Consider the following 19599-nt stretch of genomic DNA (forward strand, 5'->3'; position numbering starts at 1 on the left):
TTCTAGTTCCTCGGGCTGGCGTTGCTGGGCTTTTCTGCCTTACGTGTTCCTGCAAGTAGTGTGTGTTGCACTGAGGTTGTAAGGAATGTGCTTTCATGGCAGTGTGAGAATGAGCTGGCAGGGGTTTCTCTTTATGCTTCAATTACTTTCCCTCTGAAATAACCCTGAGAACTCCATCTTCTGCTATACTGTGTTCTTACCTTCGATGCTGCGTGTGGCAGGGGCCCGTGCAGTGCGTACCGAGGTGTAGCAGCGAGTGTTGGAGTTTCTCTGCATGTTTGCAGCCAAGGAGGAATGCTGAATTATAAACGACTCCAAATTTAGCTCCGAGTTTGAAAATGGATTCCCTTTGGAAGTGGAGTTTTCAGTGCCAGGGTGTTTTGGGAAAAGCAGGGAGCAAGGGTAGAGCAGCAAAGCCGCTGTGGAAAGGCGGCAGGGTAAAGGAAAGCAATTCTTCTGGTCTTTAGGCTCTAGTTATGTATTTTTATAACTTCTTGGTGTTTTTAGTCTTGCTACGAAGCATCATTTAATAGCAGGGCAACATCCTTCAAACCAACAGTTCTTTGTTTAGTTTGTTTGTCCTCTCTGGAGAGCTCTCTCCCCATATGACAAAGCTCCGATGTTCTGAAGTTGGCTCCCCTAAGGCTCAGCTTTATTGAGAGAAGTGAAACATTTGAGGTGGTTCATTCATTCTTTCTGTGTCTCTTGTTATTTGAGCCCTTATGGTGTCCTTTGGTCGTGTCTTTTAACTCATTTCTGCAACTAAGACTGCCAGGAGCTTTCTTTAATAATAGTTGGGGTCTCATGTTCAGCTTTCTCTTTGTGAGCTGCCGTTTTTATCTTGAGCATCAAATATTGTGCGAGTGAATTAAAAGCAGCGTCCACGTCTTGTAATGTTGTGTGGAATGTGCTCTATTCTGCTGCATAACTGAATATCAGTTTGTGAAGTTCAAGGACTTCACTACGACTACGGGAAGCTCCAACTTTGTTTCAAGTGCCAATGCCACCCCTTCATCCTGCTGAATAGCCCTTGTCTGCAGGCAGCTCTGCTGGAGTCATGGAAGTGCAGGGCTGGCTCCTGGCTTGGCTCCTGGCTTGTGACCTTTTGTAAGCCACTGGAACATTATTCCCTGCTATAGCGTGGTAGGTAAAATACTGGAACTGAAGCAGAACTTGGATCTGCAGTCACAGAGATGGGGACGGTTGGAGAATTACCCTCTAAACAGAAGCCCCAAATGACAGAACCTGTCTGTTGCACATTTGTTACTCATTTAGTGTTTAGGACAAAAGTGAATGTGACTTTCCCAAGGTAGGAAAGGGCCTAGAGGCCAAGGAAAACCTGTTTGGCAGGTCTGCTTGTTGAACCAACCCGGGTTTGAATGGTAAAACTCTGTTTTTTCTGGCTTGGGGAAGCACTTAAAGATACTAATTCATAGCACTGGCAATACCGCTTCGTTGGGTTTTGAGGGGGGCAAAAGCAGCAGAAGAGTTTGATCCAAAAGCAGGAGCCCCCATTGGATCACATGCAAAGGTGTTTCCTTTTCACTTCTAAAGCCCCACAGCTTTCATGTGCAGGTTGAAGGTCTCTGCACCCGTCCTTGATGTTCACCTCGTGCCATGGGCCTTGTGGTTTCTTTGAGGCCAGGTTTCTCCTTTCCCTCACTGAGATTCTTGCCTCTCCACTCAGGTCCTCACTTGCCTGCTTTTATCAGCTTTCAGATCCAGAGCTATTTCCTACCAGCTTCTTCCCAGCTATTTCTGTCCCTGTTTGTAGTTGGTGGTGTTGAAGCTGAGGCTGACCCCAGTGCTGGGCAGTTGAACTCTCTCTAATAGACAAGGCAGGGTTGTGCCACAATGGCTTTAATCCACCCTTTGACCAGCACATGGACCCGTTGGCTCTTTTTCCCTTTCTTGAGGTGGGTTAAATGCCAACCTCACACTGGGTCTCATGCAGAACGTATTTGTTCCTGTTTCCCTCCCATGCTGCTGTTTCACTGCAGAGTGCTGGGGGCTAATAGCATCTGACGGGGCTACTTCCCATTGCCTGAAAGATGCTTCATTTTATGCCTTGCTTTCTCTCTTTCCCAGTTTCTCTCATTTTGATCTCTCAAATCCAGTCCCTGTGAGAAATGAGACTGTATGAAATATGCAAATTGCTTGGGTAGTAATTGGAGAATCAGGGAGCCTCGTGCAGCCCATGGAGATAACACTTCCATTGACTCACGTTAGTTAATATTTAAAGGCAAATTTAATTAATGGAGCACAGGTCGTGTGGCTTCGTGTGTGAATAAGTAGCAACAGGGAGCTGAGAGTCGGGAGGGCTGTTTACAGGACAGGGAAGGAGGTTCCTTTTCCTTATAGGAAAGGGAAAAATGGGTTTAATAGCACAGAAGTTTGTGGTCATTATTTAACGAGTAAGTAAATGGAAACAGTAATGTCAGTTTGCTGGCAGATGCGTTTTGAAGTGGTTACTCCTCATGAGTTCTCAGTTTAAGTCTGTCTCTGAGGTCAAGGCTTGGAACACCAAAGTTTGCTCTGTGATTTTTTGGTATGTGACATAAATTCAGGCACCAGAGATAAAACTTCAGTGCAGCACCTTGAAGGCTCTGAAAACCTGTCGGAAGCTCCCCATTAGCTGAGCTTCACCGGTGCAGAGAGCTGTTATCCCTCGCTCCCACATGGAGAAGGTGGGATTCACGAGGGGCACAACTGCTTATAGTGTTGGAGTTCTGTCTGCCCTTTCCCTTTCGTAACCACTGAACAATGTGTGTCATCTCATGCACAGGGACCACAGGCTGCATTCACAGGGAAATAAATGACAAAGAAGGGCAAGAATAGTGTTCTATAGAAAGGACTGAATGTGAGATGAGCTGAATAGCTGTCCTCGCTCCCAGTACCAGTTTGTCACTCGTTTGATTGATTATTGCCTATTTTCTGCATGTGCCTTTGCAGATGAGCTGTGAGGCAATTGCAGTACCAAGTCCAGAGGCTTTGCCTGGAGCAGCTTTATCAGCAGCACAGTTGCTGGGGCCGCTCCCTTCTGTTTGTGCTTAGGAAGCTTGTACATGCAGCCGAGGAGGAATTCCATCTCCATATTCAGCAGCTGAGCAGTTGCAAACTAAAACTCTTTCTGTGCAAGCTCAGGAGAATTTAATGCAAACCTCTTAAGCCCTGCAGCAAGACACTCGAGCCGCTGTTTGGCAGTGCTGTAGCTGAGACCTGATACGCCTCCCGATGTTGTTAAAAGGGAAACGGGTTGCATGATTATGTTTTAAAGAAGAAGCCAGGGGGTAACGGGTTCAAACTTAAACAGGGGAAGTTTAGATTGGATATAAGGAAGAAGTTCTTTACTGCAAGGGTGGTGAGGCACTGGAATGGGTGGCCCAGGGAGGTTGTGAATGCTCCATCCCTGGAGGTGTTCAAGGCCAGGTTGGACAGAGCCTTGGGTGCCATGGTTTAGTGTGAGGTGTCCCTGCCCATGGCAGGGGGGTTGGAACTGGATGATCTTAAGGTCCTTTCCAACCCTAACTGTTCTATGATCCTAAGTAGGAGCTCTGAAATGTAAACGGCTTTTCCAGTGCTGGCAGCCAGGTTTGGTACTTGCATGTCAGAAACTTCTGGGATCCTTCAAAACAATTCATGGGGAAAGAGAACAAAAAGCAACCAAACCCTGACGCGGTGCTGGAAACGCCTTGGTTTTGTGGTTACATGGAATAATCAAAGCTGAGGCTGGGTTTGGTGACCTTTTCCCCTCTCTTTGCAAAGCAAAGCTGGAATTTGGGACATGTGGCCTTGATGCATAGAAGAAAAGCAACTTATTAAGCATTTTTTGGTGTGTTCTTTGAACTGAATATGCTGTTTGTTGTTGCAAATGGTTATTAATTATAGAAGATAACCCTGTGCCGGGATAAGATCTGAACCACATTTCATTTTCAGAGCTGAATATTCTCCTCTTTGTTTCAGAATGCAGAGATCTACAAGCTGACATGTGAGCAGTACAAGGAGGCAGCCAGCAAGGCAGAGGAGTGGATCAAGTGAGGCGCCTTTTTGTTCTTTCAGCTGTTCCAGTTGCATTCCATAACCCTCTGTGTGTAGCCTCTGGATATTCCTGTAAATGGAGTGTGGTGTTACCTCCTGTCAGGTATCCAGGGGGTTGAGGAGCTGCAAGAGTTGTAAGGCAGCACCTTCATGTTCTGTGCCAGGCTTGACAGAGCTTATTATCAGGTTGTTAGATCTTCCAAAGGACAACGAGGAAGAAGACACAGACTCAATAACTGCTCCTGTTTAATGTGAGTTTTCCAGGGTTTTCAAGATGGCAATGGTGTGTTTAATCTGCTCAAACTTTGACCCAATGTGTCGAACCTTACGTGTTGCAGGATGGGGCTAGTGCACGGGAGGAGGAAGAACAGCACCACTTACAGGGTTTTCATTGTCCAGGGAAGAAAAAGGTGATCACCCCTGTAAATTCCAATCGAAAAAGAGTTATAATTATCTTGAATGTTTTCTTGAGTGGGTGTGATGGTTTCTCTGGCCTTTTTTATTGGCCTTGATACAATTAGCAGACCTTTAATCTTGCCTTTTTACCAGGAGCATATTTAGCGTCTCAATTCCTTTTGTGTTTGCCAGTACTGTTAGATAGCTTATTGTTCCACATGCACTAACAGCTGCCCAAGAAGAAATATTTTCTCTAATTCTTTAATATTAATGAGTCTAAAGCAATTACACTGTCAAGAGCAGCACTCGGATCTCAGTTGGGTAAACAGTTGGCCAACATGCAGTAAACTGGAGTAGCAACATATGTAGTCCAGTTGGGTCCAGTCCAGACTGTATGATACTTAATTGCAGAAATAGATAATATAGTAGTGATGAATATGTTAGTAGGGTGGGCAGTATATTGTGCTGTCTTTATTTAAAATCATATTTGGCTGCCAAAGCATCACATAACCTGTTGTAATTTCACATTTTTGTTTGGACAGTCAAGCAGTAAGTTGCTAAAGAAGCCAAAACAAGGCAGCTAACACATTGTGAGCTTTTTCATGCCATTTTCTATGGTAGAAATCGAAATTCTGGTTTTAAATAAAATCAAAGAAATTCATAAGACATAAAGTTCTGACAGTCTTTGATCAGCTCTGTCTTGGATTTGCTTCTGCAGATGCGCTGTGAGTTGTTGGGAACACACCTAGCAGTGATTTATCCTTGTGGCTTTAGAAAGGAAGAGATTGGGACCTTGGTTTATGTTCTTTACTTGCTTTTACAGACTAGAACTAAGCTATTTTTTATAGTAGTCTTTAGTTCTGATTCCTGAGGTTCCAGTTTCATTTGGTCTCTTCTGTTTCTTGTGAAGGTGGTGACTGGTAATGGAGGAAACTCAGGAATGCAGCCATTCCTCATAAAGATTAGTGGCTGAGACCAATGCAGATACTAATGGCTTCTTTCTTTCAAGAGCCAGAAAATGTGTTTATGGTCTTTTAGGATTTCCTTACCCTTTTCTTTGAGCCTTTATCATCTGCCAGTCCCTGGCTTCTGGCCTTACTGTACAAGGCTCTTCTATTTGGCAATATGAACTTGAGTCATCTATAACTGTACATTGAAGAGTCATTGCTTTACCCCATCACTGCAGTGGATACCTCTCTTAAAGCAGTAGCAATGATCCTTTTCATAATCATTGCCTTGGTGTACAACACGTTAAAGAGTACACATGCCTCGTGTGTTGTGATAAGGCTGAGACAGGGTCAGGGAAACTTCCTTTGTATGTTGGTGTTCATGCTTCACTGGTAGGACTGGAAGCCTGCATGTTGTAAAGTCCTCTGGTTAGGCATTGTACATTCAAGTCTTCCTACAGCCTGTTTATGGTAATAAATTACAAGATCCTGTGACTTCAGTGGAAAGAACAGTTTGCTGATCCTGTTCTGTGCTTTCTTACAAGACATGCAAGTGCAGTGAGTGCTAAGACGGGTAAGGCTGATTTACACAGATCTAGTAGCTTGGTTGGCAGGAATAAGCTGATACTCCAGCAAAATGACATGAACTGGAATAGAGTCAAACTATGAATGAAGCACAGGTCTGCCTGTTTCCAGTGCTGGACTATGACAGCTCCTGTAACAAAAGGAACCCAGGAGTGGCACTTTCTCCATTCACAGAGGCGAGTACATCCCCTTCCCATAGTGTCTCTGTCCTAGCTTATATTATCCCTGTTTCACTGTGAAGTCTGACCTAACCCTGGGTACTTGTGCCTTGTGAGAGCAGTCTACCCTGTATGGGTTGTCTTCTGCCATGTGTATCGGCATGGCTGATGGAGGAAGAGGGGAATAGAGCTGGGGCTCTTTCCACAGCCTGTTTTCGGAGCCCATGTTGGAGCAGAGATAAGAAATAGCTGAAACAAAAATCCAGTGTTTTCTTGGCATTTATTGACTTGTGTAATTCCGTTATCAACACCTACAGCTCTGCACAAGCGGTCAAGCGTTCCATGGACTGTTTCCTCTCCTTAGTGATTATCAAGTGTTGCAGGGTTTAGGAATGTTGTACAAGCTTTCCACCAGTGACCCTTCACAGTGGGCTGGTAAGGTAGGCTATTACCTTTGTCTAGAAACAGAGGTGAGGTACCAAGTGCTGAGCTTCCTATTAAATCACTGACACAGTCATTAGCTCTTGGGCTTTGATGCCTGCATGGCCTGATTGTGCAGTGGACTTTGTTCCTTGTCTCTTCACCTGAACCCAGCCTGCTTCTGCCTCCTTCTTCTTTGTTCTGGGCTCTGTCCAACCAGTTTCTTCCTCCCAGGAAGAAGATCCTAGCAACAACAAACCACTGAGCACAGCTTTCAGCACCTTCAGCAGCTTGCCCTTGTTGCTTACACGCTGCGGTGAATTGGAAACACGCCATGGACATATTGTCTCAGTGATGTTGTCATAATTGGTGCTTTATGATTTTTCTCTTTTGTTAACCAACAGAATGGAAGTCTGGGGACCTAGAACTTTTCCCCCTTCCTCCCCTGTTTAGCAAACTGTGCACATCAGTAACCACCCACAAAGGAAGCGGCGTGTAAATAAAAAGCCAGTGCTCCCCGCCCTTCGCTTCGTTCCACATCCTTTTCTCAGTGTTCATAAAGCCATGACTCAGACTGGGTTTAGAGAAGACAACTTGCTAATCCCCTCCCTGCTACAGAGAATAAAATGGCATTTCATTCCAAGCTCTATTAATGCGCTCGCTCCGGGGATAAAGCAGCACTCCCAAAAGGCACTGGCCAAACTTTTTTTCCTGTTGCGTTGTCTTTGTCTTCTTTGGAGTGTTACATTTAGATTAGCTCCTGAGGATTAAATGTTATTACAGCCCCCGAATCTGTTAAGGGGAAGGAAAAAACCCCATCAGTAAAGAGGTTATGGCTTAGTGCAGGCACTCCAGACTTATCCTCCAAACGCTGGGTTGGAAGCATTTGATTTAGTTCCTTTTGTGAAGGTTGTCTTATCACGGTGCTGGGTTATTTCTGTAGCTGTTAAATTTGGATGCAGGGACTGGCTCGGGCAGGGTGTGACTCGCTCAAAGGGAAACCTGCAGGAGCAGGGCGAGGGGATTAGGGAGCTGTTAAAAGATAAAGTTGTTCTGAACCTGAGTTTCCCTCTGAGGTCTCCTTACGGTTTGCAGAGCTGCTGCTGAAGCTGCTCACCGGTGGCTGTGCTGCTTCGCCTGTTGTGCCAAGAGGATTGTTATCAAGGAGTGCATAAAGAACATCAGTATCTTATCCTGATAGACATCAGCCTTGAATCCGAGGCAGCTTTCCAATGGAGAGACTGCCAATGAGATTTACTCCATATGGGACTCAGTATCTAAGAGTTCCATTTAATGGGCCTAAGATCTTTAAACTTAATGGCCATGAGTATTTAATGGTAGAGAAACTGGCACGTGGTAAGTGTCCTCTTGGGCTGAACGTGGAGAGCCATGCTAACCCAGTGGGGATAGGGGGAGGAAGTTCATAAATGGGCAGTCTGCTGGGAACAGGGTATTTATGGCTTTCAATACTCATGGAAATGAAGCTCTTATTGAATCGTGCAAGATCTTATGAGGCTGATGCCCCCCAGTTAAAATGGCAGCGCTAACTGGAACCCAGAGGAACTGCCTTTTCCTTTCTTCTTTTTTGACTTGTTTGTGTAGATCTGGAAAGCTTATGGAATGATGTGGTGATACTTGAGTGTATTACTACTGAAACCCACTATGAGGTCTCAGGTATTTCAGCAGAGGGCTGTGCCCTGGAGCTGAGCTCTGAAATAGCTGTTACGTGGACAGGCATGAAGCCCGAGGAGCAGGAGGGTGAAGACATCATGGTTTTCCAGCAGGATTGCTCCGGGATTTCTCCTGTCATTAGATCAGATAAATGATTAATTCAATATTGAAATTAAAAGCCTCTGCAACAGGGATTTATGAGTTTTCAGGAATAAAAGACTGATTACTGCTGGGAGCTCATCCCCCACCTTATCTCATCATAGTGATTAGAGCCTGCGATGAAGATCCCTTCACAACAAATGGTTTGGCTCCGTCCCAGTCCCATTCCTTCCTCAGTGCTTGGTTTCTGCAAGTTGCTCCTACTTCTGTCTGTCTCGTGTAATCCTTAACTAAAGAGATGAGTTATTAGTCAAAGCTTTGCTCTTCCTCATGTTTATAAAGTCATCCTTAGTAGGAAATTGGAATGTCGCTGTAAGAGACCTCAAGGCATGAGTTTCCCCCGAGTTATTTCAAGTGAGGGTAAAACTGTGAATGGGTGAATTTTGACTTTGCCTCGTTTTACCAGGTGTGAGTTTTACTGATTATTCTTTTTTTTAAACCAAATTTTAAATCTTGAAAGCTGATTAGATTGTTATTCTTTATCCAAGCTGTGGAATCTTCTTCCTGACGTTCGGTTCTTGCGGGTCACCAAGATGCTGGTTCTACTTCCCTTTTGCCCAGTTGGTAAAATGATCCTCTCATGTCATGTTCACAGTGTTGTCTCTCCTCTCATGCGTGATGAGGGGTGACTAACGAATCAGTGCAATGAACTGAGGTTGCAGTGCTGTTAGTGCTGAGGAACCACTGTCAAATATTAATGTATCTCTTCAACACTGCAAGAGCATTTCTTCAGAGTACTTTGGTAGAACTTGGGAGTTTGTAGTGTAAAATAAGACCTGAACAGCAAAGGAAGAGGTGCCAAAGACTCCATGTAGTCTGTTAAGGATGTTTCTATTGCTATCGATTTTTACATGGAAAGCACTTGTATTCTGTAGTAATGTTGCCATTATAAACCCTTAGATCAGGGTTTGTTGGCAGGGCAGATCCAGATTGTTTTCCAAAGCAGGAATATTTGTGCAGCTGTTAAAACAAACCTCAGACATTCTTTGTGCATCACAGTACATGAAATATTTCTGTTCGCAGCTCTTTATCATGGAGAGTGCAGTGAAAATAGAAGCAGATCTCTGCCCTCAGATTGGGTATTACACATTCCACTGTATGCCGTGGTGGACACGAGGTCTTCACAGTGGTTTACTGTGCATTAGATACAGTGGCAGATCTAAAGTTCAGAGCTTCTTTTGCCTTTGGTTCCCCCTTTCCTTGGCTTCAGTTGGATGTGCTCAGGGCCAGGTTGGATGGGGCTTGGAGCAACCTGCTCTACTGACATCCCTGCCCATGGCAGGAGGTTGGACCTGGATGAGCTTTAAGATCCCTTCCAACCCATCCTGTGATTCTATGCCATTGGGAAAGATGTCATGAATATTAATTGATGACCCAGCTCAGCTTATCCCCACTGTGTTTTGTGCCTCTGTTTTCCAGTGTGTGTGTTGTGTAGTGTGTTTGGGGCAGTGGCACAGGGTTGATTTGTCGAGGATTGAGGTTAAAGTCATCTGGGGAAGCCTTCCAAAAGGAGCAGTGAATTAAAGATGTCAGAGGCAATAATGCCTGAGAAACCACTTGTTACCAGTGAATTAATGACTTGTTTGCTAATGAGTAGCCTCAGGCTAAGTTGAGGTAACACTGCAAACAGTCTGGTCATTAGTTCAGTGGCAGCTGAGTTCCAGGGCAGTGCTGCTGTTGGGAGCAGTAATTGTGTTCCTGGTTCTGTGCACAGTGCCTTTGCTTCCTGCTGAGTCAGTCTCCTCCTGGGGTGATGGAGGGATGACTGGAGGGACCAAAGGCAAGTATTAGAAGGAGAGAGGAGAGAAATAGTCTGTTCTGCAGGTCAGAGCTGCTGTATCTTCACCCTCTGAGAAAATATGGACCATGGCAGGATGCTGTGGAGACCTTCCATCGCGGTGACCCTCTGCACAGAGGAAGTTGGTGGTGTTTGGTGTTGGCTGATGAGAGATTGAGGTCCTTTCCTACCTTATAAACAGAGAGAAAACCCATCTCTGCCATCACACCAGGCTGTGATGACTTTATTCATTTGGTGTAATTTCGGTAGCTCCTGGAGTTACTCTGATCAAATATGGTTTTTAGGCTATCGGATCCCATCAGCTTTTGGAGTCTTAGGGTCAAGTGATGCTTCTTGTATCCTGTCCTTTTATTTTCCATGTTAGAAGTGCCTCTTCTCTGGGACATACACACACCACAGCAGCCACAATCAGAACTCATTTGGCTAAGAAAGTGGCATTTGAAGACTTGCTTGATCAGGGATGAATATTGCTTCTTTGGAGAGAACTTACCAGCATTGTGCTGACTGTGAGTGGCACTAGCAGCACACAATGGAGCAGCCTTAAGTTGCTCTGGGTCTTACTAACTCAAGTGGGACATTTCATGTGCTCTTCTAACTTGAACCCATGTTTAAGTTAGGTTACATTACTTTTTGTAAGGATGTTTTCACTTCTTGGAGGTCTTCTTGAAATGATAGTATTTAAAGCCAAAACCAAAAATCCCAACCTCCCCCCAAAACCAGCCTTCAAGGCTTTGGGCGTACTCTTCGAAAGCACCATTATTGATGCTCTCAGGGGGATGAGGAGCTGCTTAATGGGGATCTTGCAGAGTCAGTGCTTGGCAGATGGCTCGGCGTGGTAAAAGGGGCACTATGGGTCTGAAGATCAGGGCACATGGGCAGAGGCAAGGGGATTGTTTGCATAATGTGAATGCTGAGCTTCAGATCCCAACTGAGCTTTAATGCTGCAGCTTTGTTCTCCTTCAGAATGTGTTTCTGCATCTATAGGAGAGAGGTGGTCAGGGTTTCCTTTTAGAAACATCACTCTGTTAGCAATCTGACATCATTCACAGGTCATCTCACACAGGAGAGCGTTACTGACCCTGTCCATCCCTGTGTCCTGTGGCCGTATGCAATCAGTGTATCCCTGCTTCAGTTGCCTTCTTTAGAATATATATTGGGATGGGGTTTTATAGACTAACAGGATTGTCCCAGCAGGCAGTTCCCAGCTAAATCCCAGCCATTCAGCATTACCACAGCCCATTCTTAGGGCCCGTGCTGTGTACATGCTGTAAGCTTCATGATTCCCTTTCTGACCCAAGATCTTAACCAGTTTTTAGATGCTGTTTTCTATCTGAAGGAAGAAAATCCCTATTTGGGTCACTTGTTGGGCTGTGTGTTGTTTTCACATTCAGTTATTGCTTGCTATATTGCTTTTCTGCCTTGTGGGAGCTGAGCCAGCTTCCTTTCTGATTCAGAGAACTCCTTCCAGCAACAAGATTCTGACTCATTCCTGCTTGGCTTCCAGAGACCATTTTGCTGCTAACTTTAGGCTCTTCATCTTTGCTAGTCAACTTTTAGTAGCTTGGCATCTCTGGAAAAGACGGTTCATGGCTTTGTGGGCAGGAGATCCATTTCTGTGAACTTCTGTATCTCTTGGCAAGGGAAGGGAAAGGCAGTAGTTTTCCTTTCATCTTCCAAACTGGCAGTTTCTCACAACTCGGTATTCTACCATCATAATCAGTAAAGAATTTACATCCAAACGCACATCGGAATGATCCACTTGCGGGGAGAAGCCTCTCGTTATTCCAAACCACTTGCCATCTGCCATGCAGAATGCTGATAGGAATCATTAGTTATTGCATTTGCAGGTTCAGCAGGATAGGGATCATTTCAGCTTATATGGGTTTATAGGTGGTTTTCATGTTGCTACCCTCCTGCTCCTCCAAAACCCACCACCACCCAGTGCCTGGAGCTCATGGGGTGCTAAGGAAGCCAGTTAAATTTGGTTGCAGCTGCACTGGGCAAAGCACAACAAAGTCTTTTAGGGTGACCCATTGGTCAAATGGGGAATGATCACTTGTATGTGAGCATAAACCATGTAGGAGGACAAGGGAGTCTGTGATACATTGGAGTAAGACAAAGAGCTGGAACCCGCGCTGGATGGGGCACACAATTTGCTTCAGTTTCATCACTGAAATGCAGAGATTGTTGTTGGACTTCCAAAATTAGAGGTTGTTACAGAAAACTGCTAAATTCCGGTTATTTTCTACATCAATCTCTGGGTTTTGCTCTGGGTTTTGGGGTGTTTGCTTGATGAATAAAATGTGGTTGGGTCAGGCCCTTTTCTGTGACTGCAGTGCAGTGACACCACAAGTTGCTGACGCTTGAGATTTTGATGTTGTGTTAACTTTTGTTCTCAGTAATAGAATCTAAATACTTATCTAAATACAGGAGAAGGTTTCAGAACAGCTTCTGCATATCCATGATGAGAAGGAGAGGAGGTATCAGTCCTGGCAAGGACAAGGGTGCACCGGGTGCATGAATTGCAATGGGGAATTGCGTGTTAGCTTCAAACAAGCTGTCAAACCAGGAATGGGGATTGGGAAGCACTTGAGTGACAAATTCTGTAGGATCACAGAGTCACCCAGAAACTTACAGTACTTTATAAACATGCATTCATCAGGCACTCCCATGGAGAGGTAGGGTGAAAAGAGGGTGACCTGTTATTGAAAGACAGTGGTGAAGGGGGAGAAGGAGGGAGGGGAGATAGTGCAGATGATGCAGACAATGTGACAAGGCATATGGGAAGGGATAGAAAGACAGGAACACGATTGCTACAGCTGAAATTTGGAGGTAGTGCCCCTATTCTCATGAAAATTGTCACCCTTTCTCTTAGTCCATCCTCTCTTGGTGTACACAACGTTACTTCTCCTCCTTCCCCATCAGTGGCAGAGCCTGGTGAGCGGTGTTTTGAACACAGGAGGCTGATCAGAAAGATTTCCTTCCTGATCACATTAGTGTATCCTCCTGAGGCTCACAGATTGTTTACACTGGGCTGGGTTATGTAGCTTAAATGTTACGGAATTTTTAGTAGGCATTTGAATAATCTGTTAAGCTTCTTCCATCTCTTATTTCTGCTGCCAAACTGCTGCAAACAAGAAAGCAGGAGAGGGACTTTTTACAAGGGCATGTAATGACAGGACAAGGGGGAATGGCTTTAACCTGCCAGAGGGGAGACCGAGATGAGCTCTTAGGCAGAAGCTCTTCCCTGTGAGGGTGCTGAGGCGCTGGCACAGGGTGCCCAGAGAAGCTGTGGCTGCCCCATCCCTGGCAGTGTTCAAGGCCAGGTTGGACACAGGGGCTTGGAGCAAGCTGCTCCAGTGGAAGGGGTCCCTCCCTGCCTGTGGCAGGGGTTGGAGCTGGAGGAGCTTTAAGATCCCTTCAACCCAAATCAGGCTGGGATTCCCTCTTTCATTCGAGCCACGTTATCAAACTGACATGTGGGATCAGGGCATCCCATGGTTCTAATGGGGCCGTAGTGTTTGCTTTGTGACAGTGCAGCACCCTGCAGCCTACGCTGGAAGTTGCCTTTCCTGAGTGTTTGTTCTGTGCTGATGAGTCTGTTGGATGTGTACGAAATACTTCAATTGTGTTTAATTTTCTGCTGTAAATGTCAAGGATGCAGTAATGAGAGAGGATGGAACCTTCCTTTGTGCTGTGTATTGCAACTGTCTGGAGTTATTTCTCTGACATGTTAGAGAAGCCATCAAAGGCAACTGCCACCCAAGGGAGGATGCACTTTCACAGGTCAGTTAACCACTTACCAGTTTTAATATGTGTACAGTGCAGCATAGCAGCACACCACTTCTATTCATGTGACCAAAGCATCACTGAGCTTTATCTGAAATTCATCTAAGTGCATATACAAACATGCTAACTAGCTATATGCCACATCTCCAGGTCCTTCCTGACGCGCAGAAACTGCTGCTGTGTGCTCTGGGCTCTGCTCATAGCACTGTCTCTGCACCTCACTGCTGACCTTTGAGGCTGCAGTGACGGGGGCACTGATGTGGTTCGTTCAGGTTAGCTCAGACACTGGTCTGATAATGCAGCACAAAGCAGCTCATCCAGTTGGGTTTTGCAGGCCACAGGAAATTCCAGGCTGCTGCCCCATTTAGGATGCTGCTTGCAGCTGTATACCAGAGCTCACTGCTGATGGGGGGGAACCTTCGTGACTTTGGTTTTCATGTTGTGAGCAGAGGTATCACAGTGTCGAGGTTTAGGTACCATAAGTCTCCATCATGAGGTTTTTCTCAGCTTGAGTAGTTCCCAAAGGAAAAGGTAAAAAGAGGATCTTGCTCTTAACTCCACTTTGAGTTGCTGCTCTCCCTGGTAAAGCCAAGTGATGCTAGTCTGAAGAGCTGCCGCGTCCTAAAGCATTGAAGCTGTATCTCCACTTGCCTAGTCTGACTTCTCAGCTGGATAGAAGCACCAGCAAATAGGAACACATTTTCCAGCTTTCCCAACATTGAGTCTGTAATTCTTCTTCCAAGAAGGGGACCTGTCAGCAGCGAGCAGCTTGTAACCATTGAGCTGTGTTTGAGACCTTCGAAGGGGTCTGCATCCTGGTGATACTGCCTTAATCGCTCCTTGCAGTGAGCTGGTGTTTTGTCTTTGGAAGCTGTGCTGCTTGATTAATTGATGGATATTTAGACCAGCGATCGCAGAACTTATGATGGGAGTTCTCAAAGAACCTTGCTTTCACCTCCCAGGCGCTTAGCGCTTCTTCACGGGGTTTATGTCCATGTAGAAATGAATTTGCCAAGACAAATGAATGCCGTTATTGACTGGAGCAGCCGTTACCTGCCGCAATTGAGCAGGTAGGAGAGGGTTAAGAAGAAAACCTCTTCTGAGCCTCTAGATTGGCCCTGACTAAGATGAATGTCTAATTCACTCCCAGCGTCCTTACTGCTGCCAGTAATAAAAAGCTTGCTTCACATATTCACCCCACTGCAGACGTTTCTCTTAAATTAAATATCAAGAGGACATATAATAGCACGATTCCACGCCAAGCCAATATTATCAGATTGATGTCAGCAGTGATAATAGAAGAAGGATAAGTTGATGAGATTTCATTTATTAAATAAAGTAAAGGGAATACACAGTGATAGAGAGGATTTGGTAACTCTCAGCGTGTCAAAATGCAGCAAGATCATGCTCATTGTGTTTTACCTCAAGGGATAGCAGAGAGAAGGATGCTCTTTGTTCCATTTTAAGAAAACCTCTCCCTTCTGTTCCAGGCAAAGACCTGATTTAGTTCCCTCCCTGGGAGGGGGAGAGGCAGATCCAATATCATGGATTCCATGTGCGTGTTCATTCCTTCTCATTGAGTGGTCGTGAGACAAAGGTTTCTTGCCCAGCCGTGAGGGGCACTGATAATCAGTTGCATTTCTAGATCTTTCTCCCACCTTTCTTCCTTCAAGCAGTTGAGAGAGTGTGTTAAGGCTTTGATCATTCATATTCTGTATGTCCTGCAATTACTTCCAAGGTATTGTCGAGCTCATCTCCCATACTTCCTTGTCTAGGAATTGGTCTTGTCCCTCCCAGCCCTGCCTTTCTCTCTTGCCTTTTTCCTAGCTACTATAAATGAGCCTCTTCCATTTGTTTTGATGATAGTGATAGCAATTGCAATGTGTTTTACTTTAGGCAGAAACTAATTGCCTGCCTTACTTGGTGGTGGCATATTATGCTTAGAACTGATCCACGTTCCAAGCCCTTCCTGGTCTGCTGCTCCCCATGTATTCAAACCCCATCCCTGATCCACCGTGTTCCTTCCCCCTCATTGATGAAGAAATAGTACTGAACCCCCTCAAGCAATGAGATGTTTGCCAGGAGCAGTGGAGTGTCCAGAAGAGGAGTTTTTCTAAAGGCTGGTTAGTGCCAGCAGCCTTGAGCTGGGCTGAGGGAGGGAGGTAACTGATGAAGGTCCTTTGGAAATCACTGTGCCATTGCCCTCAACAGAGGTGTTTGTAGTTAGATCCTGCTGGCCTCCATCACATCTTTCATGTTTAATTCCTCTTCCTGTGTAAAGTAAAGTAAATTCCTTTTCCAAGTAAAGCCAGACAACTCTAAGGTGTAACTGGTGATTAGCGCTGTAGTTCCCCATGTGTGGAAGTGTTGCAACCTGAAGTTAAGAGACTTCATGTGAGCAGGAGAAGAGTAGTGATTGCTGTGCTGGGAGGAAAGCTCCTCAAGCAGTTTGACACCGGAACAGTTCAGGTCTCCCCCTTTTCAGTCACGATGGGTACCAGAACTCGTCTGCTGGAGGTGATTAACGTGTGTGCTCCTTGACTCCACTGGATGTGCTTCCTTAGAGTGTGTCCTTTGCTTTCATCCATCACACTGTATGGTGGGCACAGGGACAGTTATCTCCTGAGCAGCGCTAGCTTCCCACACCAAAGGAAAATGTCATTCTCAGTGGGATTTAGCTGGTTCTATTGAGTTTCCAGTTCACTTGTGAATGCACAAATACATTGGTTTGTGTAATTTGTATTGATAATCAGTGTAACCAACTTAGCGCCATGTTGATTAGCTTCTCTAAATCTGTTTTAAGAAGCTGGTGCAATTGATGCATAACCACAGCTTGAGGTTTGGTTTTGAAGAAATAAAGGAGAATATTCTTGTTATGGGTCCTGGTACCTGGGACCCAGTAAATCCTCTCTGTGCTGTGGTTAGTGGCATGGCAAACACTGATTTAGGTACTCAGTGGGCAGCACCTGCCATTGCCTGTGGGGTGATCCCTCTGTTAGGCTTCAGGCAGCACTTGTGCTCCAGGCCCCATTGCCCTTCCCTGGACCTGCTCCACACTTTGCACTATGACCCACAGGCGAGTCCTGGCTTTATATTTCCTCTAGGCAGTGAAGACTGATGGTGTAGGAGGGATAGGGAAGGAACAGACAAGAAAAACCCCACAATTCCTATAGCTCTCTCTGCTGACAATGACAAGCATCCTTCTAGGTACTGGAGATGTTCGTACCACCTTCAGTTCAGATGAATGCAGGCTGCTCGTGCTGTACCTTTTTGTTCTTCCAGCTCTCAGCATGAAAATGACAAAACGCCCTTCAGTTTAACATGGCTGAGTTTTAAAGAAAACCTTAATTTTAAAAGTCTTAACTTTTTCAATGAATTGAGGGATTTGGTGGTATTTCCTGACCTGGTATTGTTTGGTATCATCTCCACAGTCTCACTGATTTGATTAGAGTGATATTAAAGTTAGTGACAAAGTAAAATGCCAACATTATGAGTTTCTGAAGCTCTCCCTGGATTCTTCCCTATTCCAAAATTTGAAGTTGTTTTTTTTTTTTTCTTTAGAATATGGATTTTTAGAGGCTTTAACTGTGATTTGCTTCAGAACACACGAATTAGAAATGCACACGGGCCTCTGGGGACCATGTATGGAAGAAGTTTCTTCTGAGAGCTGGAGGATTAGTGAAGAGGTGGAACGAGAAGTCTGTCTCGTGTCTTTGGTGGCTTCTGATCTTTGGTGGCTCAGCACCTCAGAGTGTGGCTGTCACACTGATACTGATAAATCCTTCCTCTGCCCACATATGCTGACAGTAAGAGCAGGGACTGAGAAGTATCATTTGGAGTGTGTCTCAGCCAGACTGCGCTGAGGGAGCATCCAGGTTGCTGATGCGGAAAGGACAGAATGAGTTGGAAACTCATATCCAAGCTTTTCAAAAGCTTTTAGGAGATCTTTGTTCAATATTTCATGTTTCTTAGATATGTTCTACCTGAGAGCATGAGACATGCCCAGGAGCAAGTCCTGCTCCTGGTCCCAGCACAAGAGACACGTGGACCTGCTTGGGCGAGTCCAGAGGAGGCCACAGAGATGCTGCAAGGGCCGGAATGGCTTGAACCTGCCATAGGGGAGACTGAGCTGAGCTCTTAGGCAGAAGCTCTTCCCTGTGAGGGTGCTGAGGCGCTGGCACAGGGTGCCCAGAGAAGCTGTGGCTGCCCCATCCCTGGCAGTGCTCAAGGCCAGGTTGGACACAGGGGCTTGGAGCAAGCTGCTCCAGTGGAAGGTCTCTGCCCGTGGCAGGGGTTGGAGCTGGAGGAGCTTTAAGGTCCCTTCAACCCAAAGCACTCTGTGATTCAGTGTTTTCTCACTGCCTTGCTATGAAGCCCTTTTGCTGAATGAGGACCTGCTGTTGTGACTGTGGAAATGAATATATCACATCATAGCATTAACGCCTGCCTGAAGCATCAAGTGCCCCGGAAGGAAGAGGTGTGTTTGATACTTAGGCACAGATCTCTCTGAGCATATTGGGACAGAAAATGCAAGGAATTAAATGGATTTCTGCTTTAGGAGGCGGTGTGTGAGGGTTGCTACACCTAAACATATGTTCTCTTGTTGTCTGGTAAAACAATCCATGACAATTGTGCTGCAAATTCCTGCAATTTGTGCCTGTCTGTGCAGCTGATGACACTGTGTTACTGTGTGTGTGCCATTGTTGCTGGGATTGTTTTACAACGACCTTCCCCTCTATTGGTACTGTTGCTGATGATGTGCCATATGTACACATGCACATTAGAGTATAAGAACATCATCCCTAATTGTTCTTGGGTAGCTGTCAATGCCATTTACGGGGTTTGAGTACTAATTGCTTCAGAAATACAAAGAAACAGATACGTGCTCTTGCTATTATTGTTTTTTTTCTAGTCACTGGGAGAATTGCAGTGCTTCCAACCATGCTGGAGGGTTTGAACTGCTTAAATAGATGAGAATTCAATAGATCCAGGCAGCTTATTCAACAAGTCCGTTCAGTTCCTTGTCAGGCTGTTACAGATCTCACGCAGGCCCAGCCAGGATTCCTGAGTTCTGCCAAAGATTTCCTGTGTGAGTTGGGAATATCATTGAACCTCTTGGAACTGATCTGTTTTCCTTTGTTTTCTTTCCTGAGTGCAGAGGGGAGGTGATGTTTTGCCTCGGGGTAGAACAGGCTTCCACACCAACCTAGAGACAGCGAGTTCTTTCTTCCTGCTGGAATTCTCAGCTGGAAGACTCTGTTGGTCATTGACCCACATTGGTGATTGCTGCTCCCACCAGTTTCTCTATTAGGATGAGGTGACTCCAGCACCAGATCAGTATGTGTGTCACTGGTAAAGTGGTAGTAAGTGGGTGGTAACTCCGCTTCACACATCTCTCTGCGCTTGTTTTCCCTGCAGGAGGAGGAACACGGATCCTGTCTGTGCAAGCCTCCAGGCTGAAATCCTGAAGTGCTACCAAGAAAACAAACGTGAAGTGCTCAAATGCTCCGAGCTGGCTAAGGAATACCGGCGCTGTGTTAGTGCAGCTCAGAAGGTAACAAAGGCTTCCCTGTTGGACTTGCTGGCTTTGCTCTCTTGTTTTGCATGGTGTTTTCTTCTCTGAAGCGTTTCTGAGAGC

General features: G+C 45.5%; 1 protein-coding gene across 3 annotated transcripts in view; it reads left to right on the forward strand.

The window, feature by feature from the left end:
• The window catches only part of CHCHD6 (coiled-coil-helix-coiled-coil-helix domain containing 6), a 105803-nt gene that overhangs the window by 50343 nt on the left and 35861 nt on the right, over window positions 1–19599 (forward strand). For 2 of the 3 annotated variants that reach the window (XM_061357151.1, XM_061357150.1), the window contains 2 exons: window positions 3964–4034; window positions 19380–19515. In XM_061357151.1, the coding sequence (XP_061213135.1) occupies window positions 3964–4034; window positions 19380–19515 (207 nt within the window). Of the gene's footprint in view, window positions 1–2952; window positions 3282–3963; window positions 4035–19379; window positions 19516–19599 lie in introns of those variants that run through there. The other variant, XM_061357152.1, reaches the window with a different exon arrangement.

This window comes from Neopsephotus bourkii, unplaced genomic scaffold, assembly GCF_033783945.1.
Source record: "Neopsephotus bourkii isolate Nb327-2 ecotype Australia unplaced genomic scaffold, CSIRO-AGI_Nbou_v1 NB_887, whole genome shotgun sequence".
Taxonomy (NCBI): Eukaryota; Metazoa; Chordata; class Aves; order Psittaciformes; family Psittacidae; genus Neopsephotus; species Neopsephotus bourkii.